The 26,943-nt window shown below is 41.1% G+C and overlaps 1 protein-coding gene across 13 annotated transcripts in view; it reads right to left on the minus strand.

Annotated features, from left to right (window-relative positions):
* Nucleotides 1–26,943, minus strand: part of DLGAP2 (DLG associated protein 2) — a 401,938-nt gene that overhangs the window by 104,554 nt on the left and 270,441 nt on the right. For 9 of the 13 annotated variants that reach the window (XM_080999011.1, XM_080999003.1, XM_080999010.1 and 6 more), the window contains one exon: nucleotides 7,267–7,332. The exons of 2 other annotated variants lie outside the window; for them this stretch is intronic. In XM_080999011.1, coding sequence (XP_080855137.1) covers nucleotides 7,267–7,332 — 66 coding nt within the window. Of the gene's footprint in view, nucleotides 1–7,266; nucleotides 7,333–22,203; nucleotides 22,352–26,943 lie in introns of those variants that run through there. 2 more of the 13 variants (XM_080999014.1, XM_080999016.1) reach the window with 2 other exon arrangements.

The following is a 26,943-nucleotide window of genomic DNA, read 5'->3' on the forward strand; positions in this document are numbered from 1 at the left end:
AAGCATTATATGTTTATGAGATCCATTCAAAACTTCGAAAAATTACTGTAAAGCCAATCCCGACAAATCCTCAAATAAATACCTATTATTTAATTACTACATTTTTAAGATTAGCTAGACTGGTGATCAGATTACATCACAGCTGCACGTTGAGAGCTTTTGTGATAGCAAAGGAACAATAAATAAAAGCCATTTAAAGCAGGCTACTACTGAGTGTGGGGTATGGATATATGTGTCTGGCCTAGTATTGCTCCTATTTCCACTGCAGCAAAACTAGTCAAATAGATTGATCAAAAGTCTGCAGTCCTTTGAGCATCTTCTGAAAAGGAATGGCAGTAAGCAGTGAAACTAAGGATGGGGAATTTTTTTTTTTGTTCACTCCAAAAACTGGATCATGTTTGGATTGGAATGCAGATATACAGATCAGGTCATGTGTCTATGAATCTTTCCATGCATGGTTCACTCAAACTCACTCCTTTTAATGAGGTGGTCCAAGGTCTGCTATCTGTTAAGTATGTAGTACCTCCAGCAATGCCTTGTGATTCCTTCTAGTAGAATCATAGAATCATAGAGTTGGAAGAGACCACAAGGGCCATCGAGTCCAACCCCCTGCCAAGCAGGAAACACCATCAGAGCACTCCTGACATATGGTTGTCAAGCCTCTGCTTAAAGACCTCCAAAGAAGGAGACTCCACCACACTCCTTGGCAGCAAATTCCACTGTCGAACAGCTCTTACTGTCAGGAAGTTCTTCCTAATGTTTAGTAAGGATGCACGATCCCTTTCTGCATTCAGTAGCACTTTCTGGCAGAAAACTTCCAGTTCTATGGCTTGGATCCAAGGATGCTTTGCGCTAATAGAAAAGCACTTCCACTTACACAAAGCAATTCTGCTTCCTACTATCCCACGCAGTCCCGAGATCTGTTGATTTGTGGGTGGGGGCTGTAATGAGAGTGTCAGGGATGGGCTGCATGACAAGGAGTGGTGGGAGGCTTCAGACGAGGAACTCCCTAGTGAAGGCACAGAGCAGAAAGGTTCAGACCCAGGGGAGTTGGTGGTGGGATACAGTGCTGAGCTCTCACTGATTTCAGTTTTCTCATGACTTGTGGTTTCATACCACAAGTCCGGCCATGCAGTGGGAAGAAGGAAATCACCTATTTATCATTTAAATTTCTTTTAGAACACCACCGTTCTCATTGAAAATAACTTCAGTGTCTTCAAAAAAAATCTCACTGGTGTCTGAAACCTTAGAGGTAGGAGGAGCAATACGCAGCTTCTGAACTGATTATTCAGAAGTTTATACAAGCAGATTGGATGGGAGCCCAGAAATACAGCACTCAAAAGCTTATTCTTCTCAAAACTTTGCAAAAACCAGATGAAACGAGCACAGGACCCTTTATAAAATCCGTTGCAAAAGTCTTATCACTGCAGTTAACACATCCCTATTGTTCTGAAAAGGAACAAACAAATGTTAAGAGTGTAATTATAATGATTTTCCTTTTAAGAAATTCTTTCAGTAGCACAATGTGTGAATGTCAGGAGAATGACAGCAGAAATGGTTTCATTAATAGCCAGATATTGCTAATCTTGAAGATTATTCATTTGGAGGTATTGGGTTCAGTTTGAGAATGAACCATGCTCTCAAGTTGTTGCTTTAGTTAAACTGGTGACCCTTTTCACCTGATATTTTGTTTTTAAAATAATAATATTACTGCCTTGCTATTGTAAAGGAAGAATTACATTACACAAAACAATTTTAAATCCACATTACAGTATATTTGGAAAACCTGTTATGGATGCTGAGACTAATGGGACTCTCCCAGTAAAAATCTATGGAAGGCAACAGCTTACAGATTATCCAAGATAATATGTGGGTTAGATTCCTATGAAAGTAGTTTCTTCATCTTCTTTATTTCTACCATGACAGCAGCCCACACAGTTCTTCAAAACTGTTCCACAATGGAATGGAAACAAGGTCTACTGCATAATCCTTTTGTGGATATGTAAATGGACTTGTTGGCTTATGGCCTAAGCACTGAAGCACTAAACACAACAATACATTAAAAACAATTGAACAGCGGCTTTCAACCCAAGGACATTTTCAATGTGTAAAAAATTAAGATTCCTCATATAAATTGATAGAATCTGCCAACCTAATTCAGTTCTGCATTTACTAATTAGAAACGAACTGTCTGGGTGATACCCAGGATTGGTCATACTCATACAGAGACGCCACCTTCCGAAGAAGAATGAGGGACCGACGGCATGTGATGCCATGTGCCATGTGCCATGTGTCAGGATGTCAGAGGAGCTGGGGACAGAGCTGAGTGCAGTGGCAGCCTGGTTCCAATGGCTGTGGTTCCTCCAATGGCTGCTGCCACCAGCTTGCGGTTGCTTTCTGCCTCCTTCCCCTCCCATCATCCCTGACCACTGGTCCTGTTAGCTAGGGATGAAGGGAGTTGTAGTCCTAAAACATCTGGAGGGCTGGGTTTGGGGATGCCTGCTCTAATAGGACTGCCCTCAGAGAAAGCTGTGTGAGATGAGCTGTCCAAAGTCCTGAAGCCTGGCTTACCATCTGCAAGACTGACAGTGTAACCATATCAAAGTCCTTTCAGAAGTAAGTACTATTGAATCCACACTCCTAGTTATGTGGGGTTAGGATTGCAGCCTAAGTCACCACCAGATGTTCTTCATGCCCCATAGACTCCAACTTTTGGTCAGGAGAGGACATCTTCGCAAGTGTAGAATTGAGCCCATCTTTGTAACAACTGCAGCTATGAATTGATACAGTTGCTTTTACTCAGAAAAGCAGCTCTTTGCTGGTGTGTGTGTGTGTGTGTGTGTGTGTGTGTGTGTGTGTAGCTCATTGTGGGGAAAATACCCCACTTGCTCCCTTAGTTGCAAATTCATATGCCTGTGTAAGAAATGCTGGGCCAAGATGAATTCCCAAAAGTGCATTCCATATTGCTACCCAATGTATAAACAATATCTATAGGGAAAAGGTATGAAATCGTACTCTGGAGAATAAAGTCAATGTGAAAGCTTTTTGTAAGCTCCTTTAAAGAAATCCAATACAGTTTCTGCTGTCTAAACTAATAAGCTATTTGGTGGAATCAATTCCGAAACAAAAAGTTGATCTCCTTTTATAATTCTTTCCCCTGGTTGCTGTTCTTGGTTCGGTAACACATTTGTATGGTGTTCTATCACTTTCACCCATTATTTAAAATGGGCTCGTTACTTGATAATTGTGACCATATGGAAGAGATATGGTCTATGTTAATTCACACAGTGGAAAGTGTTGATAATCTTCCTAGGATGCTAACTTCAAAAGTTTTCGTTCAGTAATCTCCTTGTTGTCGGCTGGGAACAAAGCACCTATAAGCATTTGTATTTGGCTTTAATGAATTGTTTACAAAATAATCCTGCAATCGTTCAAAAATCAACATTAGAATGCTACAGTTTTGATCCATTCAACACGATTTCCAAACTGTAATTTCCCCTAAAACTACACGGAGCATCTAATTTTTAGAAAAATGAAAATCAGCTATGCAGAGCTTGTAGGAACAGAAAGGAGAAAGGCAAAGATATGTATGATTTTAATTTGATGTAAAAAAATATATCTCTGGAGTTAATATTTATGAAGGGAAATATACAAATACTTTAAATCATTGCATTCATGTGTGGATTTAATCACCATGCAACCTAATAGTAGAAATTCAACAAATATTTTGTTTTAAATATATTTTTGCCTATTTGTAACATGCAGATAAAATGACAGTATTTGCTAGAATAATTATGGCAATTTCATACAATTGCACAATGTTTTCTAACAATATGTTTTAGAGAAAGTGTAGGGAAAAATCAAGTGCAGAATCCTGTGCAATGTGACAAAATCCATGAATCATGGTGATTTCAGTGGGGCTCAAGTATACAAAAAATAGTGTGCAAGATTGCTCCATTATAATTTTATCAAACTATGATATTTAGAGTACGGGTGGAGAAATGCAGATGATCCCCACACCGATTTCTTACAGTTTGACACTGGAAAAGAGTAAGGGATAACAGGAACGAAACAGAAACATAGCTTACAAAGACATGATATTGTCACCAAATACTTAGTGGGTCACTAAAGGAAAAGACATACATCTTGACTTTATTCACAAAAATTCAACACCTCTTGAAATTAAAATTTCCCACAGCAATTTCAGGGGACAAAGGATAGTTTTTGAACCAAGTTCCAGTTTGATTTCTCTCTTTAAAAATAGGAATGCTATTTTGGGCAGTCCAAGTTAAACTCTTTTAAATGTTATTTATTTCAGTGGGAATAACATTTCTCCTACTGAAAACAAGAAACACTAAAAATGCCTGGATGGATTATAGTTCGTGTTTTGAATGATTATTCCTCACCCTTGGTTTTTCTTCGCATATAAGATGCATATCTGCTTATTGTTTGTTTGTTTAAAAACAAGAAGTATACTTAGCTTTGTTTTCAAAAATCCTATTGAATTCAGAAGAGCAGATGAAGCCATATAGTTGCCCTCTCAATTTTCCAAAGACACGCTCTGCTCTGCTCTACTGTAGCCTATGTTATCTCCTGTATGAAGACTATTATTTTGACCATCAGTTATAACTAAAGGAGGAAAACCAGGTATATAAAACAAGAAAAATAGAAGAGTTGCATATTTGTAAAAAAGAGATGCACATTTCAAAATTAATAATTCTTTCAGTATATATTCATATAATGTTGTATTGATATCTCTGCTGCCAATGCAAATTAGACTATTTCTTTTATAACGTTTATTTCTTTGTTGAAAACAAAAAAAAAAAAACCACCCCATTCTATTTTCTGTGGACAACACCAAAAGTCAACGTAAAAGGGGACCAAAGGAAAAATCCTTGTATTTTGCCCTTCTTGTACACAGGCTGACCAAATAGATAAGGAAGAGTATTCTGTGCTCGCCCAATGCTACAAATACACATGGCGTACCTTTCTGAAAGGTAAGAAAAAAGGGGGAGAGCATTTCCTGAAAGCTAAAATAAGTGAGCACTCTGTGAGCATTGTGTTCAAAGAGTGACATTATTTCAAACAAAACTTAAACTACTGTAGGAATTATTCAGCCAAGGTTAAGCACTTTTACATTTCACGGATTTCATATTTTTTTTAAGTGGAGTGTGCGCTTACTGCTTAACTCTCTCACATTAATGCCAACCAGAGGAATGCAGTCAAAGTTTTTCAGATCAATATGTGACTTCTCATCTTTGCCCAGTCTCTCTCCCACTTCTTTTTAACCCTCCCACTTGGCTGACCAAAGAAGCAACATGCCCCTTCAGAATTCCACATACAGAAGGCAATCAGACTGGTAGATGGATCTTGCTTCAACCCTGGCAGAAGGAGAGCATCTTTCACTGCACCTGAAGGCAGGCCACTTTTTTCTCTTGAGTGGTCCCCATCTCCCAGGATTTGCTGTCTGGGGCATCTGCTGCATAATACCTAATGGTACAGGCAGTCTTGGAGACACTTAGACCTCTGTCCTCCTATTCCTCTGGGTCAATACCTGCTCCAACCAGGGCTTTTCTACTCCTACTTTCCTAGGCCCTTCTGCCAACCTTTCCCTTCCCGCTGCAGTCAATAAGAACTAGAACAAGCACAGGCAAACTCGGCCCTCCAGATGTTTTGGGACTACAACTCCCACCATCCCTAGCTAACAGAACCAGTGGTCAGGGATGATGGGAGTTGTAGTCCCAAAACATCTGGAGGGCCAGGCTTGCCTGTGCCTGAACTAGAAACTCTAAGAAGCAGAGCAGCTTAGCTAACATCAACCGGAGTCAAAGTCAGTCAGTCAACTGCAGCCACAGCCCCTGTTCAGTTGTGGACACATAGTCAACAGAGGTAATCGCTGCCAGAGAGTTTATCATGGTCACCATCACTACACTACTGACTAAAAATGTTTAACTTTGCCTTAATTGTGCTCTTACAGATTTTGCTCTAAACACAATGTGCAAGAAAATAATTAATAAAAAAGACAGAGGTAGCCAGTGTGGTAAACCCTTTCCCCGCCAATGTTGTCAGGCTAAAACTCTAATCATTCCTGACCATATTAAACTATGGTGGTAAGGGATGAAAGGAGGGCATTATTTTGCCCCCCCCATCACAATTTAATTATATCACAGTCAGTAATCTACACAACTTCCCTTGTGCCCATGTGGGATATTCATCTTGCATGAAATGCCCCAAATCATGAACTAAATGAGAAAAGACAAACTGCCTGTTTTTTTATTAGTCCTGTCTGCAAATATGCAACTGACTTATAAGCTATTTGCATATACTTAATGAAGAGAATAGTGACTTGGGTGAAAAATGCTGTGTACTTAAAATCTGTAGAAATTCTATGGTGCTCCCCTTCATCACATTTTAAGTGACAATAACCAACTGACAGAAATATTATGTAGCGACATGTACATGCATATGACTGACAAACAGTGTATGTCTTCGTTATACTTCTGTGAATATTACATACATTTAATGGTTCTTTTAAAATAAATAAAAAAAGAGTGCTATGTCTACTAAGGTCCACCGTGCTCCACTGACTGAACCAAGTTTGGCAAAGGGCTACCTCATACCTTTGAAATTTCTGTGGAGGGAAAACTGGATACTATACTATGCCTGCACAAAATCATCGGTGATAAATCACATTAGTAACCTCTGACTGCTAGCATGTTGTGAACATTTGATATAGTGGACGTTCAAGAAGTATATCACAAGTGATGGTATACACATGGAGTTTCGACCATTTTCCTTAAGCCCATGTGGGAAATTCATCAAGAGGCCCAGAATCCTGAGCTGAATAAGTACTCCAAACATTCTAAATGTGTTCTTAGGAAATGCAGTTAGGAAATGACACTATTTAGTTAGTATCCCACAAATGATTCAGTACTGAACAGTCTTGTAGTATAGGCCACATTAATTCAATCTACCTAGGCAGAATAACTCTCTTATTTTGGCTTGATATTTATGGTTCAGCTTTTCTCTGTTCAGTACAGAGCGGACATCTGGAGAGGAAGTCAGCTGAATAACTTTTGTAAAGTGTGGAGACTGCAAAAACTAACTACTAAGTTTGTAATTAACTCCTTGCACAAGCTGATTCCGGATTACAATAAAAAAAAGGTACGTGCAAACACACACTTTGTTTTAAGCGGTTTCAGGAGTGGGTGACACCTAGCTTTAGTTTACAATGAGTTTTGTTCAGAAAAGAATTGAGATCTGTACCTAGTTCTTCCTCTGGCGTTCCTGGAAAACTGATCCCCGTCTTGAGGAGGTCACCACCGTCTTCCTCTAGAAAGACAGAAACAAAGTAAACCACATAGATGTTATCAGGAGCACAGATGTTTACTATTCGTTTAACTTTCACAAAACTCAATGTCCCTTAAAGGAGCACAGTGCAGTACAATATATATATTGTACTGAACACACACACACATTTTTATTAATTTTTTAACATATCATTTCCAATAGTCATTTAACATAACTTCTTATCTTATGCAATGTTTTAGACTTCCGTCAACAACCTCTGAAGATTTTCTTTATCACTTATTCTGCATTTCTTAATTTCTCTATTACTTTTTTGTTGTTGTTTATTTATTTATTTATTTATTTATACAACCAGAAAAAACACACACAAAAAGAACACAAATACCAAATTACACACAAATTACAAAAATAACCATAGACACATAATTTTCTTGGCAAACAATAAAACATCTATTGGTCTTAACACTAAAGACCCAACTTCCCGTCTATTCCATATTTCAAATTCATAATACGTATTGCCAATACACATTTTTTTTCATAATTAAACTTATTCTCAATAAATCTAATTTCTTCTATCTACCTAGCAACTATCACTGAAGTTCCTCGAATGCTGCAACAGAATTTAAACTACTATATTTATTTTTCAGATATTCTTTGAAAACCTCCCAATTTCTCTATTACTTTTAATTATCATTAACTAATAATTCTCTTCATAATCTTCCTTGCAATATTTCGTATAATCCTCCTTACAGAACTTCTTGCAGTCCTACTAGCATAATCTGCTTATTACAATTGCTTTTCAAATAGTTCAAATATTTACTCCAGTCTTCTAAGAATCTCTGGTCCCGCAGGTTTCGAATCCTTCCTCTTAATTTATCTAATTCTGCATAGTCCATTAATTTCATTTGCCATTCGTCTTTCATCAGTAATTCTTCTTGCTTCCATTTTTGTGCCAATAGTATACATTTCCCCCCTCCCCGTGTTGACATACAACTGTCTATTAGTAGTTTTTAAAAAAATGTTGAACTAAGGAACACTCATTGTAATACTATGTTCAGAATTCCAAAAAACTCTGGAAGTAGGAGGAGAAATGCAAACATAAAAAGGGGGAGCATATAAGCAGTGGCTTTCATAGGCTGCTGCTACCTCAATGCCCTCAATTAGTCCAAGGCATAACCCTTCCCAGGAAGTGACCTGCAGACCACTTCTCAATTCGCAAAGCAAGTTTACTACTCTTTATGATCTGAAAATGTCCACAGTGCTCTGTATCGCCTACTCCAACCTCAAACAGCCAGCATGACCACTGATCAAATAAAGATCAGACTACAAGGAGAGCGTTATTTCTCTGTATGGAGGTATAAATAAGCACACAGAAGCAGCTTCCATACAGCTGACTTTTCACAATGAGATTCAATTGCATTCTGACAAATTCCAGGCGCACAATTAAACTGGATATGGTGTTCTTACACAACACACACACACATATACGTATTTTTTTTAAAAAAATGCAGTAACGAAATTGATGGGTAAAATGCACTGGAAAAGTATGAGATTAATAATTGTTTGAGTCAGCACCACAGAACCTCCCTGTAAACAAATCAGGATGAGTGCTTAATATGCAGGTCATCTAGGAGAGGCCTAAGATTCCATTAGGGACGCGGGTGGCGCTGTGGGTTAAACCACAGAGCCTAGGACTTGCTGATCAGAAGGTTGGTGGTTCAAATGCCCATGATGGGGTGAGCTCCCATTGCTTGGTCCCTGCTCCTGCCAACCTAGCAGTTCAGAAGCACCTCAAAGTACAAGTAGATAAATAGGTACCGCTCCGGTGGGAAGGCAAACGGCGTTTCCGTGTGTTGCTCTGGTTTGGCAGAAGCGGCTTCGTCATGCTGGTCACATGTATGCCGGCTCCCTCGGCCAATAAAGCAAGATGAGCGCCGCAACCCCAGGGTTGGCCACAACTGGACCTAATGGTCAGGGGTCCCTTTACCTTTACCTAAGATTCCATTGTGTGAAACCTTTTAAATGCTGCCTTAGCTCCTAGGAAAAATTCCTCTGTTCCACAAGGAAGCATAAATACTCTGTTACTAGTCTGCCCCTGTCAGAATACCCTGTCTGGACCAGAGTGCCATGGCCCAGTATATGCCAACTGCATATCCCTTAAATGCAATTCTCAGCATTTTCAGGTAGGGCTAGAAGAGAACCTTATCTAAACCTATGGAGAGCTGCTACTAGTCAGCATAGATAATCCTGAATTGTATTAGAGAGGTCTCTCCCCCCCCCCGCCCCCAATTTCTGTTTTATTTATTTATTTATTTTTAATGGTTGTATTGCCATTTTAACTTCTCACGAAATTTAGTCTCGAGAACCTGTCTAAAGGGAAGATACAAACCCCTTAGCTAAATATAAATAACCTCCCCAAAGGTCTGTGCAAGGTGCCCATATTTTATATCAATAAACAATATGCCCCCGCATGTCTGTAAATGGTAACTTCTGCTTTCTAGCTGAAGTTAACCAGTTTTAAATGACACGGTTGCAAATGCTAATTCATACAGTTTTGCTTCTGGCTGTGACATACCCTGAAGGTCAGCTAATATGATTTAAAATTATAACAATGGGAAAGACTGCACAGACCTTTGCCGGGGGGGGGGGGTGCGGGGACTAGCAAAATTCACAAATCTTTTGGAGAAAAGGAACATTTACCTTTTCTGTTTGAAACTGTTAAATACGCCGTGCATATACTATGCAATCTCCTGCAAATCTCGTCAATCAACTTGCGGATTAGGTATAATGAATCTTTTAAAATGTGACAGGCCCATGTATTCAAATTAAATTCTATTTGGAGAGGTAATGGACAACTCTAATTAAATACAAACATAAATCAGGCAGAGTTACCATGGAGATGGCTCATGTGATCTGTCTACAAGTTAAAACTCAGAAGTGGAGCCTCAAATCTGGCTTCACAATAAAAAAGGCGAACAATAGGAGAAACTTTTGCTGGAGCCAACTAGAAAATGTATCAAGGAATTTAACAAAAAATGTAGCTTTATTCAAAAAAACAAAACGAAAAACAGAGGTAAGAAGGGAGCCAAAAATGTCCATTACCATGGAAAGGTGTTAAGCCACCTTCTATAAAATGAAAATAGCGGCCAACCTAACAGGGGTATTCTGTGGGCAAATGTAACCAAGATTTTAAAGTTCCACATGAATTTCAAAACAAATAGGAACATGTGGTGAAATGGCTCTTTAGTGGTACATTTCAAAGCACAAAGGTGCTGCAGTCTGAAGGATTCTTGAGCAAGGAATTTCCATGCTCACAGAACCGTCACCATTCTCTCTCATGCTGGAGAAAGTTCTTCATGTATATCACCGTTGGCCATGCCACTGAGTTATTCCAACCACAGCGATTAGTAGGAGATCCTGTGCTGATGGGGTTCTGTGCGTGGAACATCATCATTACTACTACTACTAGAGTAGTAGTATCAATATTAATTACCCACCTTTCACTCTAAGGTCGAAGGGCAAGTTACAACAACGGAAGCACAGTGTTACGAACAGTTTAAAACAACGTAAAAAGAAATACAGTGGTACCTCAGGTTAAGTACTTAATTCGTTCCGGAGGTCCGCTCTTAACCTGAAACTGTTCTTAACCTGAAGCACCACTTTAGCTAATGGGGCCTCCTACTGCTGCCGCGCTGCCAGAGCCCGATTTCTGTTCTCATCCTGAAGCAAATTTCTTAACCTGAAGCACTATTACTGGGTTAGCAGAGTATGTAACCTGAAGCGTATGTAACCCGAGGTACCACTGTAAGGTGAAATAGAACAGAACATACAGAATCCCATGAAAGCCCACTCCCAGTCTGGCCAAGCCTTGAATAGATTCCTTTTGCCCATACACAGCATGAATTATGTCTTCTTCTGGCAGGCCCCACATTTAATTTTCTGAGCTGTTTGCTGCCTTTCATTTCTCACAGCCGCCATATGGACTCAAGAATGGCTATGCATCCAACACCACCTCAATCTAGAGGGCTTTTCTGATGCTCTTTTTTTTTTTTTAAATGTGGTTCTATCAGCTTACAAGCTGTGACTTGCTGGCGAAACCTTTGGACCTCCAGATGTTGCTGGACTCCAACTCGCATCAGCCCCTGCTGGCGTGGGCAATGAAGCACAGTAACATCTGGAACATCTGAACCCTGCATAAAGGGTTAGAGTAGATAGGCAGATGTATGAAGATCTGGCTTCACATAATAAGCACTGACCATACTGGAAATAAATTCTTTCCAACTAATGAATTCCAATTGATTTTAGCTTCTTCTTCTTTTTTTAAAAGATGTAAAACCCCATGACAAAATGAGATCATTTAAAAGCATTTTTATTTTATCGTTAAAAACATTGCTTAGCTTTCTTGTGCAGATACCAAATCACATTCTCTTCTCACTTAATGATCACTCAATTAGTACAAGTCAAATTCCAAAAACGTGCCTCAGGCTCTCATTCATGCCACCAGGAGCTGTTGCCAGGTTAAAGAGAGAGAGAGATAGAGACCAGGCTGAAATGAAATCTATGGATGTTTGTTCACTTTGGTTAAATGTGAAGATTTAGATAAAATGATTTTGTGATACTGAACTTTTCAATACTGCGCTTTTTATAGAACTTTGCCCTCCAGGACTTCATGCTTTGATTCACATCTGCTCATTACACCAATTATTTTCATTGCTTATCCACAGTAAACCAATGGGATTCTGGAGATTTCTCTCTCTCCAAGAAAAACATATATTGTATGATGAATTATTAAACCCCTGCAAAAGTTAATACAATTTTTTGTCACCACTCCAAGAGACCGACAAAACAGATAAGCCAGTCCTAAATTAAACAATTTGGTTTTTTCCCTTTGAGTCTTCTGAGAAAAGTAAAATGACTTGAAAGAAAAACAAGTGTGATTTATCTGTTCTTTATGGCACCATCTCTTCTGAAATCTGAACAATGCTGAGCTTACAACTGCCAGGATTTTCTTGGTGTTGGCAGCTAGAAATCCTTATACCACTTGTGAGGTCTAGGTGAAGATGCTCAACTGAGAGGATGCAGTGGTGCAACTCTCGAGGCAAAACACACTCCTCTTAATGCACTGTGTGTACAAGCAAAGGAGTTTTGTAACGTTAGCTAAAACATTATATCTAGATTGAAATAGCCCCTCTTTCAGCAAGGCCAGGAAAGAGAGGTACTCAAGAAAACGCAGCAACGTGGTGCATTTATAAACATTGCTGTATTTTGTGCCTGCTGTTCCTGGAAAGGTAACAGCTCAGCCTTAACTTCCTATGAACTTGCCTTCTGATGTAGTTGTTTCACATTATGACAAATCAACATTACATGATATTGCATCCTATTGGTGCTGCTGTGGAATTTCAGACAAAAGCCAGTCCAGAATGTTCAAAGAAAGGGCACTTTTCAGAGAGATTCAACTGAAAATAAAAATCCCTGTCACCAGGAAAGTTGCAATCTGAAGAATTCTAGGGGTGTATGTGGGGGGGGGGGAAATCTCTTCATTATCTTCATCAGGCTTGAAGGAATGGGCATAATGCAGGGGCGGAGGAAGGGGGTGCAGTGGGGGCAGCCCGCCCCAAGTGTCACCACTGAGGGGGGTGACAAAATGCCAGGCGGCACTCACCGTGGGGCCTGCAGCACGCCCGAGCCACATGTCTCTCCTGGGAGTGACGCGGTGGCTTGGGCGCCCGCAGGCTCTGCACTGCCTCAAACAGTCTGCCCGCTGCCTCCCCCTCAGCTGTAGGGCGGCTGAGTGGGAGGAGGCAGGCAGACTCCTTGGAGGCTCTGCCTCTTGCCCTGGCTTGCCCCGCCCCATGGGTGGCTGGCCCCACCCCCACGGGCAGTTGGCCTCGCCCTGGGCGCAGGGCACGCACGCCGCCCCAGGCGCCCAATTGGTTTGCTCCATTGCTGGCATAATGTAGGCACTTGGCCAACATTAAGGAGAAATAGGACACTATTCTAGGGAAAAAGAAAGCCTCATCATATTACCTTTCCTGCCTGAAACACCTATTTTATTTTATTTTTTTGTGAGCTCTTACTGGCTCTGAGCCCCACAGTGCCATGCACAAAGAATATTTGTGAATGCCAGTAACATGCCAAAACTAGCATGGCTCAGATGTCTGCTCTATGCAACTGACAAACTGCAGTTTGGGGGCACGTGAAAAGTCAACATGCTAAATCCAGCCTTCACACAACTTGGTCTGTGTATGACAGTGTGGCTAGAAGTCAATATGGGCAGTCTGTAAAGTGCAGCAGCTGCATGCGAAAATATTTGCGTAAGCAAGTTCTTGTGAGTGTGCCATCCAGATATGAAAACAGCTTCTAAACTTATGGAGCATGTAAGTAGAAGATTGACTCCAACCCAGCGATTAGAAATAGAGAACGCCATGGCACATACTAGATTACTCATATTGCAGTCATACACTCAGAGCTTCAAACCTAGCTTATTGAGCTGCATGACACGCGATCTATAGCATCCCTGAAAGCAGCTGTTTAACATTCTGGAGAATGTTTTCTGAAATGATTGAGAATTTGCTTTTACGGCAGAGTTTAAAGTGCGCCAGCGCTGCACTGAAGCCAATTTAATCCTTTGGGGCAATATCAGTCATACTTAAGTCCACTGATTTCAATGGATCTACTCTGCATTTGGCTAACGTTGAACAATTAGTCATTGTTTGCTATGCTAAAGGGTCTAAGTATTGAACGAATGTGTTGCTATGTGAACTCTATACCAGACCCTCCAAGTGTCCCAATTTTCTATTTAGAGAAGCCATCCCAGTTTCTGATTTGATCCTGGAATGTCACACTTATCCTTAGGATGTCCCTATTTTCACTGGGGAAATGTTGGAAGGTATGGAGTTATCCGACCCCCAAAGCTGTCTGAAGGCAATCCTGTATAGGGAAGTTTTTTAATGTTTAATGTTTTATTATGTTGGAAGCTGCCCAGAGTGGCTGGGGCAACTCAGTAAGATGTGTGGGGCATAAATAGTAAAATTATCATTACGGAATGGGACGTCCCTATTTTCATCAGAGAAATGTTGGAGGATATGCTATATAAGATTACCTGTTGCATCAGGATACTCTGATCCTTGCATTACCCGCTTCTCCTGAATCCAAGCACTACACCGTTTTCAGACTTTTGAAATAGCTCTGCTTGGTTTCTCCCAGAACTGAATGAAAAGCCCTTATTCCCACTGTTGGCATTGATAAAAGCCAGCATGTTGCCATCTGGACGCTATGTGCACCTGAGACAAGCACTTTAGCTGATTAAAAAAAAAATGTAAACACAGAGACAAATGCAAAAAGACAAAGAAAAGAATAAAAAAAGGCAGTGGAGATCTGAGGTTCGTATTCAGGAGGGACTCTTATTTAAATTTGCTTAGCAGAAGCAAACATTGGTTTTATTATCCCGGTGGCATGTGGTCTTCTTGCTACGTACAGGTAGAAAGGCTGTCTACCTTTCATAGCACCAGATTTATTTTGAACTGAAAAATTAATATTATATTTCACTTTAAATCTTTTTACACTATTCAAACAGAAACCATGCTGCTGGGTTTCTTAACCACAGCTGGTTTTCCTCTTTACTATTGTGTTGTCCTGTGCACATCTGCAGGGAATTCAGTTTATTTCCGCTTACATTTCTTTTTGAAAATGCTCAACTTCATTCTGAAAATGATTTCATAGCTTGGCATGTAAAAGATTTCAGTAGAGGTGAACTTGTTTTAACCTGGCAGAGCCCTTGAGATTGGAAAATAATGGATCTGGGGTTGGTTAGTGTACTAAAAAAATCACACAATCAAAATAGTGTTCACTAGCTGCTGTCTAATTTTATTCTGCTTTGCGTGTGTTGCTAATATGCAACCCTAGAACTTCCCCTTAAACTCAACTGAATACACTTTTGACTGGGCAAGGCATATATGCTGTGTCTCTGACAAAGTCCACCAGCAATTTATTCAGAAATCCGGATGCATATATGGTGGTTTTATTGCTGAGGAAATCCTATTTGCAGTCGAGAGTGGGAGTTGACTGGAGCCTTGGATGCACAGCTGTGCTCCTAGCGGAACTGAAAGTCAGACATTACAGCTAATCACTGCCATTGTCCTGATAGAGCAGAAATGACTCATTAATTGAACATCTCTCTTATCTTGCCATGGGCAGGGAAAACAGATCATGTATTAAAAACACTTGATGCCTGAATTCAAGAGTAAGTAGAAACCCAAAACTGAGAATGCATGTATGTATGTGCTGGCAACTACTACATACACTCATTTACTGGCACAATGTTGCATTTAGTACACTCCAGTTGTACTTTAGTTGTTTTCACTACACTCCTGTTACATTTAAATATATACCAATGGCACAATAATAATTTGATTCTCATGGAGTCATATAATAATAATAATTTTATTATTTACACCCTGCCCATCTGGCTGGGTTTCCCCAGCCACTCTGGGCAGCTTACAGCACATAACAAATGGTAAAACATTAGACATTAAAAAATTCCCGATTCAGGAAATAAAAAAATTCCTGATACCAGATCTAAGGCACGTCTGCGACCATGAGTTTGGCCAAACATATTCAGGGACAGCCCCATGGAGGCCATGCGTTTCACGAAGTCCCGAGCGGCCTCTTGTAAGGTTGTGTCGGCATGGATGTTAAAATCCCCTAGGACAACCAAACTAGGTGTCTCCAGGAGAACATCCACCATGACCTGGAGCAGCTCTGACAGGGAATCCTTGGTGCAGCAGGGAGGTCAGTACACCAAAAGGAATCCTGTACTGCCCCTATTTCCCAGCTTCCAGAACATGGAACCTGGGTCTTCCCAATAGGACGCCTAGTGCAAGCTAATGACTTCCTAAAAATCACTGCAAACCTCCTTCCCCGTCCATATGAACTGGGTTGCTGTGTGTATGAGAAACCTGGTGAAAGAAAAACATGCAAAGAGTCAGAGGTCCTTCACTAACCACTTCACACAATCCTTCTTGCAGCATGCAAAAGAGCAAGCGCACTGTAATATTGTCTAAGATCCTAGCTATGAAGGAAGAACAACTTGTCCTAGCTTTTGCATATACTGATGTATTATTTGGGGAAGACGCGGCGCAACAATCCTCCCTTCCCTGACACCGAGAAATCATTACTTTAAGCATTTCTCATTCTCATACAGCAGGAACATATTTCTTGCCTAGTGGGAAATGTTGTGTCATAGGCTAACAATGGCACAGTCTGGAGTTGCAATGAGCACCTTTTAGGAACACCAGTCGCCCGCAACACTTGCATTTAACCCAGCTCACTGGTAGCAAGCTTGGCAGCACTTCCAACAACAGTGGTTTTCCTAAATATTTGTCAAACTTACAAAGTGGAATTCCTCTCGTTGCATAGTTTTTCTTATGCACTACAATAGTTTATAGATAGTTGTGGTTTAACAGAAATCCAGTTTTGTGAACTTGTATATTTACCAAGAAGTGCTAGGGAATTGCTCAGAGAAGATTTGGTGGGGGGGGGGGGGCTGCTGTTACTGATATTATTTTTTGTATCTTTATTTTAGATCTTAATATGTTTATGTGGATTTCCCCCCAATTTGTGTAATTTTTGATGTTTTATTTATTTATGATTACTTTTTTATGTTTGTTATTAAGGAAATCAGCTCTGAGTGCGCACTGGAAGGACAGATCATGAAGTTGAGGCTCCAGTACTTTGGCCACCTCATGAGAAGAGAAGACTCCATGGAAAAGACCCTGATGCTGGGAAAGATGGAGGGCACAAGGAGAAGGGGACAACAGAGGACAAGATGGTTGGACAGTGTTCTCAAAGCTACCAGCATGAGTTTGACCAAACTGCGGGAGGCAGTGGAAGACAGGAGTGCCTGGTGTGCTCTGGTCCATGGGGTCATGAAGAGTCAGACACGACTAAACAACAACAAGTTTTTTACATGTTGTAAGTGGCCTTCAGCATGGTTTTAACTATGGAAAGGCAGCATACAAATAAAATTATGTATGTATGTATGTATGTCAATAGAGTTATTTCAGGCACCTAAATAGATGTGTGCTTTTTACCTGTATATTTTTTCACAATGTGTGACAAAACATATTAAATGAATCAGTACCACTGGAATGCGAAACACCTACACCTATACTATATAGTTCTTAAGCTATCAGAAGCTGTAGTTCTGATATATAGTTAATGGAATTCTGAGAATTTTGGATAATTTTATGATGAGATCTCATTGTAGAGAACCAAGTGACCTCTATTTGAATATCATTTCAGTTTTAAAGCTGTTTTTTTAAATGCATTTGATGATATTTCAATACCTAAAAATCAACACTGACAGTCATAACCATGAAATCCTGATCTTCATATATATAAGAATATAAAATGTGTTGGTTTGTTTCCATGGGCTATCAAATGACAGTGGAGGGGAAAAAAATATACCTTGTACATTTCGCAGAGTCATCTGTTAATATTTCTCAAGGTTCCTAACTGCATAAATGCATGCATTTTTATGTAACTTAGAGACACAGGAACGTGATTAGCACATCAACGGCTTCGCTAACAATATATTTGCCTTCAGCGATTTATGTTGTAGTGAATTAGAACCATTCAACTTGGCACAACATACTCAGATATTATTCACAGGCTGGAAAAGCAACAAGAAGATAAATATTCTGCCACTAATGAAGCTGCTTCTTCCCACCATGTTTACAAGCTCTCAGCTGTGGTGCAGCTGATACTAAACTGTTGCTAAGAAAAAACCAAGCAATGTAAATAAGTAGTGAGGGGGGAGGGGAGAAATGAATCTGCAGGGGAATGTGTTAAAGGGGGAGGGTCTTTAATAGGGATTTCATTCTAATATCTCATGGGGATAGAGGGGTCCCAGAAAAACATCATCACCCAAGTGATTGTTTTCTTCGGCCAAACAATCTTTTCTGACTTGTTCCCTTTTAAAGCTTGCTTTGTATTGCAGTCTTACTTTATATTTTGAAACGCACAAAACTATAATTAAGGAAAGACTGCAGACTTCCTCCTCCTCATCTTGTACCGATGTAGGAACCCTCTGTCATTTCAACTTGTGTACAACACACAAACACACTTGTAGTTAAAATATTTTTAAACATATGAAAAAGTCTATCCAATTAAGTAGAACTGGGTGATTGTTGTCGTTTGTGTGGCGGAGGCTGGCAGGAAGAGGGAATTGATTGTACAACCAATTCTATTATGGGCACCTAAGGACTCAGCTACATTGGCAAAGAAAAAACGCTTTATATGTGTTGTTTATGCATTCTAACACTGTGACACCAGATGGTGCTGTGGAGTTTCTGTTTCTGCTTACCCGATTTCTCATACAAAGTTTGCAACACGTTTAACTGAAATGCTTCTTTGATGTGTCTAGATCCAGCCTAAATGCTGTAACATATTTCTAGCATATTGTGTACATCAGATCGACAGTGCGCTGCAAAAACATTCAGTCAGCGCAAAAACCAATTCAGGTCTTCCAGCATATTCAGTTTATTTCTTCATTCTTCAGCTTGTGTGGCTATACATACATTTTGAATGATAGATTTTGATCTGGTAGATAGATAACATTGCTAGGCTCTGAAACTGAAACCATGGAAAAAAGAGATTCCTATCACACATCGTTCTCAAATTATGGGAGCCTTTTGCTTAGTCTTCAGCAAAATGTGTGGATAATTAGTCACAGGGCCTAAAAAAGAGCTGCTTGGATTAGATGATCTATGAGTTTATGTCCTTCAAAATCTGTCATTCCGTAACTGGCTTATCCAGAATCATGCAAGCTGCATTATATACCTGAGGAACATACCAAACTTCACAGCTGGCTTAACAGCACAAGCAAAGTACATAGATAGAGGTGATCCTGTTTGCAATGCGTAGTTAGACTTTCAAAAAGCTTTTGAAGAAGTACCTTCCAAAGATTCCTGAATAAGCTTAGCAGTCATGAAGGAGAGGTCCTCTCTTGGGTTAGTAAGTAGTTGAGAAAGAGGAAGCAGAGAGTAGAAATAAATGGACAGTTCTCCCAATGGAGGGATATAGAAAGGATTGGTACTAAGACCTGTGCTTCTTAACTTGTTCATAACTGATATAGAGTTTGCAGATGAAACCAAGTTGTTCAGGGCAGTCAAAACAAAAAGGGATTGCGGAAAGCTCCGAAAGGATCTCTCCAAACTGAGTGAAAAGGATGTAAAATGGCAAATGTGATTCAAAGTACACAAATGTAAATGGATGTACATCAAGGCGCACATATATGAACTGTATGTATGAACTGGCAGTGACTGGTTAGGAACAAGACTTTGTGATCATAGCGGATAACATGGTGATTTTTTTCACAGAGGAACAGTTAGGCCCAGAGGTGCCAGCTTGGGAGGGCAATTGTGAGGGGATGCATGTGTGACGTCCTGACGTCACACGTGTGAGCATCACGCCTCCCTCCCTAAGCCAGGCAGAATCTTCCATGGTTGGGGAAGGAGGCACCAAGGGAATATTTAGGGGAATAGCCTAGTCCCCGTAGTCCATTGACTGCATGCCATTGGTGGATAACTTAATGAATATGTTGCCACTGTGTTTTTTATAAGGTGAATTTCATGTTAAGGATAATTAGGAAACTGGTTGAAGATAAAACTGGCAATATAATGTCATTATACAAATCTATGGAGCGACCCCACATGGAGTACTGTGTTCAGTTCTGGTTGGCTCACCTCAACAAGGATATTATAGAGCTGGAAAAGGTTCAGGAAAGGGGAAAAAACCCAACAACGATCGATTGGCTAGAGAGGCTCCTCTATGCAGAAAGGTTACAATGCTTGGGATGTTTGATAAGAGGTGAGTAAGAGCAAACATGACAGAGGTGTATGAAATTGTAGAGAAAGTGGGCAAAGAAAGGTTTTTCTCACTGTCTCATAATACTAGAACTCAGTGACATTCAATGAAGATGAACGCTGGGAGATTCAGGAGAGAAAAGAAAGCACATATTTACACAGTGCATAGGCCAACAATGGAACTTGCTCCCAGAGGAGGCAGTGATGGCCACCAACTTGGATGACTTTAAATGGAAATCAGACAATTTATTGGAAATAAAAAAGTTTCCTACACACACACACGTTTCCTATCTATCTATCTATCTATCTATCTATCTATTCCTTTTTCTGGGATATATACAGAACTTCCCCTTCATTGATCACCGCCTTGTCGTGGCGAAGGAGCTTGAATAACTCAGAGAAGCTATGAGCTATGCCGTGCAGGGCCACCCAAGACAGACAGGTCATAGCCGAGAGTTTAGACTAAATGTGATCCACCTGGAGAAGGAACTGGCAAACCACTCCAGTATTTTGCCAAGAAAACTCCATGGACATAAAAAAAGGAGAAGCTTTGAGAAGAAAGTGAGAGTTTCCAAGGCATTCTCTGGTTCATGGGGTCACAGAGAGTCAAACACGACTAAGACGACTAAACAACATACAGAACTTAAGAGATTTTACACAAAAAGTGAACAGCATGCACACAATGGCACAGAACCAATCAGTGACTGCATGCCAGTGAAAGTGGAACAGGATGGAATTAGTTGCTCAGTCCTTCCCTAAGAACAGAGAATATTTTTTAATTGACACTGTGTCTATACACTCTATACCTTCAAAGCACATTCAAAGCACTCCCCCCTTCAAAGCATTGTGGGAACTGTGGTTTGTTAAGGCTTGCTGGGAACTCAGTGAGGAGCAAGCTACAATGCCCTGAATTCTTTGAGGGGAGCTCTGAATGTGCTTTAAAGGTTATTGTGTGCAGGCAACCTGATGGAAATAATGCAGGGTAAATACTGTATTAAAAAGTAACTTTAAAATTTGCCCTTTTCTTATACATGGGTAGTGCAGAGGGGGGTTGGGCGACTGGTTGCAGCCACGAGCAGGAGATTTTCTGCGGCGACAGGGCAAGTGATTGGTGGCTGTATGAAGGGCTGTTTGCGATTGGTTGCCTCTGTGGCAATCGCGCGGTTGATTGGTGGCTGCAGGTCTTCAGCGATGCATGTTATCACCAACGGCGGGTGAGCGATTTTCGGCTATTCCAGCCCCCATAAAAGCTCAACAATTCTGTGCCCTCTCCCCCCCATTTTCTTAAATCAGAGTCCCCAAAAATAGGGGGAATCTTATACATGGGGGTGTCCTATAGACGGAAAACTACAGTACAGTGGTACCTCGGGTTACAGATGCTTCAGGTTATATACGCTTCAGGTTACAGACTCCGCTAACCCAGAAATAATACCTCACGTTAAGAACTTTGCTTCAGGATGAGAACAGAAATTGAGCGGCAGTGGCGCGGCAGCAGCAGGAGGCCCCATTAGCTAAAGTGGTGCTTCAGGCTAAGAACAGTTTCAGGTTAAGAACAGACCTCCAGAACAAATTAAGTACGTAACCAGAGGTACCACTGTACACGAAAGGGAAGCACCCTAAAGTCAACAGAGAATGCAAAGCAAAATTACTGAAAAGACTACAAGCCTGTCCTCTGTTTGAAATCCCATGTACGCATATTCTCACACACATACATACACATATCCCCAACGTAAGAGTGTCCCCAATCACTAAATGTTTGCCAATATTAACTATAAGATATTTACAAGCTCTGCTGGAAAAACCACCACAAAAAGCTTTTCTGCGAATTTGTGTATTACAGAAGTAGCCACTCAGCCCTCCTTTTCTCTGCCACCCATGCAAACCACACTCAAATGCCGCCCCCTACCCCCACTTCTGTATATATTCTTAAAAAAAATACTTTCCACAATTAACTGTCTGTCTATCTGCTCCTGGGTGGGCGGGCTGAATCATCCCTACATGAATGCCAACCTCAGACAACCCTATCTACCAGAAGGTGTTCCTGAAGAGAGGAAAGGTCAGGACCACTCCAAGTAGCAGACCGGAAATATTTTCTAAATTCCATTGTACCTTTCACCACCCTCACTTTCTCAAACCCTGCTTAGAGCTTGTTTCCTCCCCCTTGTGAGGAGCCTTTCAGGCACCTTGGAAATAGAACAAGAATCAAGTGATGGAATGGTTGCCATGGAGAAACTGCGAAGTTTTCTTTATTTTGAGTTGAATGGCAGAGAACTGCAAAAACACAGCAGCTGTACAACTTGGTAGGAAATAAGCAACTGCCAATCAGGGACTACAATAATTGGTAACTTAAAGAAAAGGAGAGAGAGAGAGAGAGAGAGAGAGAGAGACTAAGGGTAAGAAACCATATCTTTTTCCTTCTTCCGCCCAGCTCTGTTCCTTCTAATTCTTTGTGAATAAGATACTGACTTGGGAGGGTTATGACTAAAATGTCCAACGCAGTATAATAAAAGCTCCTCCTACATTAAATTTACCCAATATTTTTAACGCAATATAAGGCCACCCCTAAATTTGCTCCATGTCTGATATTTTAAAGGCACAGGCTTCGTTTATTGCAATTTGGGATTTCAAGATCATGCAGCATCTCTCTAGATTTCTACAGGCTCTCTCTCTCTCTCTTACACACACACACACACACACACACACACACACATATATATATATATGGGTTGCATGTAGATATTCCATGAGCAGAGTTTCATTCACAGTGTTGGAAGGTGAGGTGGGGAAGTAGCTAATCTGCAGTGTTCCAGCACATGAAATGTTCAGATTTACCAGGAAGTCTCATGATTTTAAACAAGCGCAGATGGAAATGCCAGCAAATTGCAATAGTTACCAGTAAACTTCATAGAGAACTAAGCGCCTTCAGAAAATTGAAATCAGTGTGGCCTTATCAGAATGCATTCATCGTGGATACAGATGTGAAAAGCATATACTTCCAAATCACATTTCAAAATCCAAAAGTTTCTGCTGCCATCCACCACCTTAAAAAGTTGCAAAATCTGAACTCACGTGCTAACAAAGAGTAGTATGACCCACATTAAGGATGTGTCAAAGAGGAAGCATGAAGTGTTCACTCTACTTAACACCCAAACAAGTTGGATATTAACAGATTGGTCAGGGTTAAGGAATAGAAATAAAAGTCATGTATGTAGAGCAATAACAGGAATCAGTTCACTGCTAATCACTTGCCAAATTACAGTAATTTTAAGACTACATGGCAGAGGTAAGATTCAAGGAGGATATGTATAAAGCATCTAATGTTAATTGTTAAATAGTGAAATCTGCAATTGCATCATAAAAATTGCTACTTTCTATTCCTTTAATTACAGACCAGCACCATGATCATAGAACCTATCTATCAGAGTATTCCAAGCTGCACACTTTTTGAAGGGATCTGTGTGGTTTTTTTCCATTCCATGTGCTAGTTGCAGGTTTTTGCATGGCGTTGCTGTTCCTCTGCATAGCATTAGGGAGACAAGAAGACTTGCTGGGGAATACACTGATGCTTCCTCCCAGGTTTATGGCATGTTCTTTGGTCTGGCTAAAATCTGCTGCCGCTGACTGGCAGAGGCTGAATGGGAGATGGAAGGAAGCAGCCCAACTTCATTTGCTAATACTATCAGGGACAGCTTAGAGCAGGGCTGGGAAACCTATTACAGCCTAAGGGCCACATTCCCACATGAAGAACAGTCTGGGGAACCACATGCCAGTGATGATGGGCAGAGCAATGGTTGGGACTCTTACCTTTGCACAGGAGGCTAAATTTCAACCATCCAAAGGCTAAGAGGTTCTACATACTCCCCATTTCTCCATTCCTGCAAGCAAGAGACATTGTCACAGCTCAAGGACATATCCCAGCCAGGAGAAAGAACTTGAGGAGCATGTGCAGCAGGGTTGGTGATGGGTGTAGCCTAGACAAGGGTGTGGCCTAGGCAGAGTCCCGAGGGCTGAGCAGAGAAGCCTCCAAGCATTAGGTTCCCTGCCCCTTGCTTGGAGGAACCTTCTACCTCCTTTTCCATCACTTCACCGTCATGCATTTTAAGACAGCACATGTGTGCAAATCTGGCCCAAACTGTAAGAATAAACAGGCTCCAGGAACATCTGAGGGACAAAATTAAGACAACAAGATTTGTTACAGAGTCACCTGTTTGCGTGTTCAGACCCAGAAACCTCCCCCCTAAATAAATTCACACTTGACTCAAAATTTTGGTTTTGGTTTTTGGCAGAATTTAGACCACAACTTTATTGATTACAGAAAGTAACTGGTTGCATAGGCTCTGGTTTGACCCAGGGTTCCAGCATAGATCAGCCAAGGGTGGACACCTGGATAAACGGAAAGCCGGGAGCAGGCTAACTCCACCACCCAAATGTCCCCCTGGACTCAGGCACAGGCACAACCCCCTCTCAGGGGTTGACCAAACCATCAAATCCCTGGATTCCTTTAATGGAATACCCTTCACATAGGGATGGCGAGACCGTTCTCCCATCCCTATCACCTGAACCACAGCCTATCCGCAACCTTACAAGTTGTGACGCTTTGCTACATGGCAGGCGAAACCCATATGGCAACAGCAAATCAGCCAAGTGGGGAAAATTCCTGCCATGCCCCTGTTTCAATGACAGACGACACACGACAGCATAGCAAGGTCAAGCGCAAAGCCCTAAAAGTAGGGAGAGGTGGGCGGGTATTCCGAATGGACGTGCCGAAAGAGGAAGCTCTGGGTCACGTGCATGGGCATAAATAGGTTCCTTGAACCGTTTGGACTGCGTCCCATTGGCCAGATTGAACCCAGCTTCAAGGGACCTACCGATCGGGTATTGTGGCTGACCAATCGTACCCACCCACAACACAGGGTGTCGGTTTTCCAGGTATCACCGCAATGGGTGCCCTCTTTAAGGGAGGACCCGATTTCTGTAAAACCCACACAAGCTACAATTATAAAATCAAGGGTGTGCAAGCAGTGGAAATAGCATGCCAGTTCAATTCCATTGCGCTGCCATTCCGTTTTATTACCTGACGGGTTTGTGCCAACGTAGCTGGCAGTGGAGTGGCAGGAACGAAGCAACACGGCCATTTCCGCTCCTCCTCCAATCATCATTGTGGAAGACCAGTTCCACCTTGCCCCGCCCCAAGCTCCGTAAAATGTTGCTGGGTAACTCCCTGAGCTGTATAAAACATACATGGGAAACTCCTGCCACATTGAGTTATGTTACTGAAAACAAGGCACTGCTGTTCCACTAGGACAAGGGACTTGAATGGGCAGAACAGACATTTCTCCTCTCCTCTTCTCTCCCCTGCAGTCAGCCCCCCCCCCCCCCGAGGGTTGGCAACCCTCTGGAGAAGATTTTGGAAGGAAAAGAAATGGAAGTGCCAGTAGAACTCTGCTGGTGCTGCTTTGTTTATAATTCATAAAAACCTAATTTTTAAAGCCAAAACAGAGGCCTTTCAACATTAACAAGTTTAACAGAGCACTCAGCACGGATCACACAATAACCTTATATCAGTGCTCTCTGTCTGCCGCGGTGGCAGAAACATTAGCCAAATAACCCCTATACTGTACCACAACAATGAAGCAACTAAGTATAGTCCCATCTTTTGCTAAAACCCAGCTCTGACAGCTTCCCTGCCCTTCTCAGGCATGAACAGCAGAACCAATGCCACTTCCTGATGGAGGTCCTGTGTGTTTTTTTGCAGCTACTTTTGGGTGTGCTTCAGGCTCTTCTTTTAGAAACCTGGTGCACATTGGCTCCTAGCTGAAAATCAATTTGGATCAAAGCCTCCACGGGTCCATGAGAAAAACTCAGTCATATTTTGAATGTACCTCTTATTGGAAAGAGTACATCATGCAGCAGTACAGCCTGTGTAAAAGACACTTATCAGATCACAGGCTCACATCTAGGGATGCTTGTGGAATTTAATTTCTTTGAATTCTGAGGCACAGCGATCTGGTCCACACTTCCTGGACTGAGGTGAGGACCGGGATGTAATTATCCTACGGATTCCACACTTCTCTGAATTTTACAATACAGGTCCCCACACAAAAAAGTAAAAAAAAAAAAATTATTAAAGGGAGATTATACATGTAGAAATGTACACATTGAGATAAAATAGGTATTGAAATATGCATTTTGTGAAAATATCTATATTTAACTGGAATTTTTGCAGACTATACTGTATACTGCGAGCTTCTTGCCAGGCTTACAGCTTCTGGTCAAGCGCAGAGTTCTACTTCTGCTTCCCGTTGCCTGCAGTGATGTGCTCTCTAACCTTTCACAGGGGAATAATTAATGGACTTCAATGTCTGTACACTAATGCGCAAAGCATGGGAAATAAACAAGATGAGCTTGAGCTCTTGGTACAGCAAACTAAATATGACATAATAGGCATCACTGAAACCTGGTGGGATAAGTCCCACGATTGGAATGTAATAATGGAGGGATACAATCTATTTCAGAGAAACAGACCAGACAAGAAAGGAGGAGGAGTGGCGTTATATGTCAGGGATGTGTATACCTGTGAAGAGATCCAAGATTTAGAACCTCAAAGCCAAAGTGAGAGCATTTGGGTCAAAATTAAGGGAGAGAAGAATAACAGTGACCTCATTGTGGGAGTTTACTATAGATCCCCAAGCCAAACGGAGGACATAGATGATGCCTTCCTGGAACAGATGGCCAAGCATGCAAAAGGAAGGGAGATAGTAGTAATGGG

The sequence above is a fragment of the Podarcis pityusensis genome (assembly GCF_964106645.2).
Source record: "Podarcis pityusensis genome assembly, chromosome: 3".
Taxonomy (NCBI): Eukaryota; Metazoa; Chordata; class Lepidosauria; order Squamata; family Lacertidae; genus Podarcis; species Podarcis pityusensis.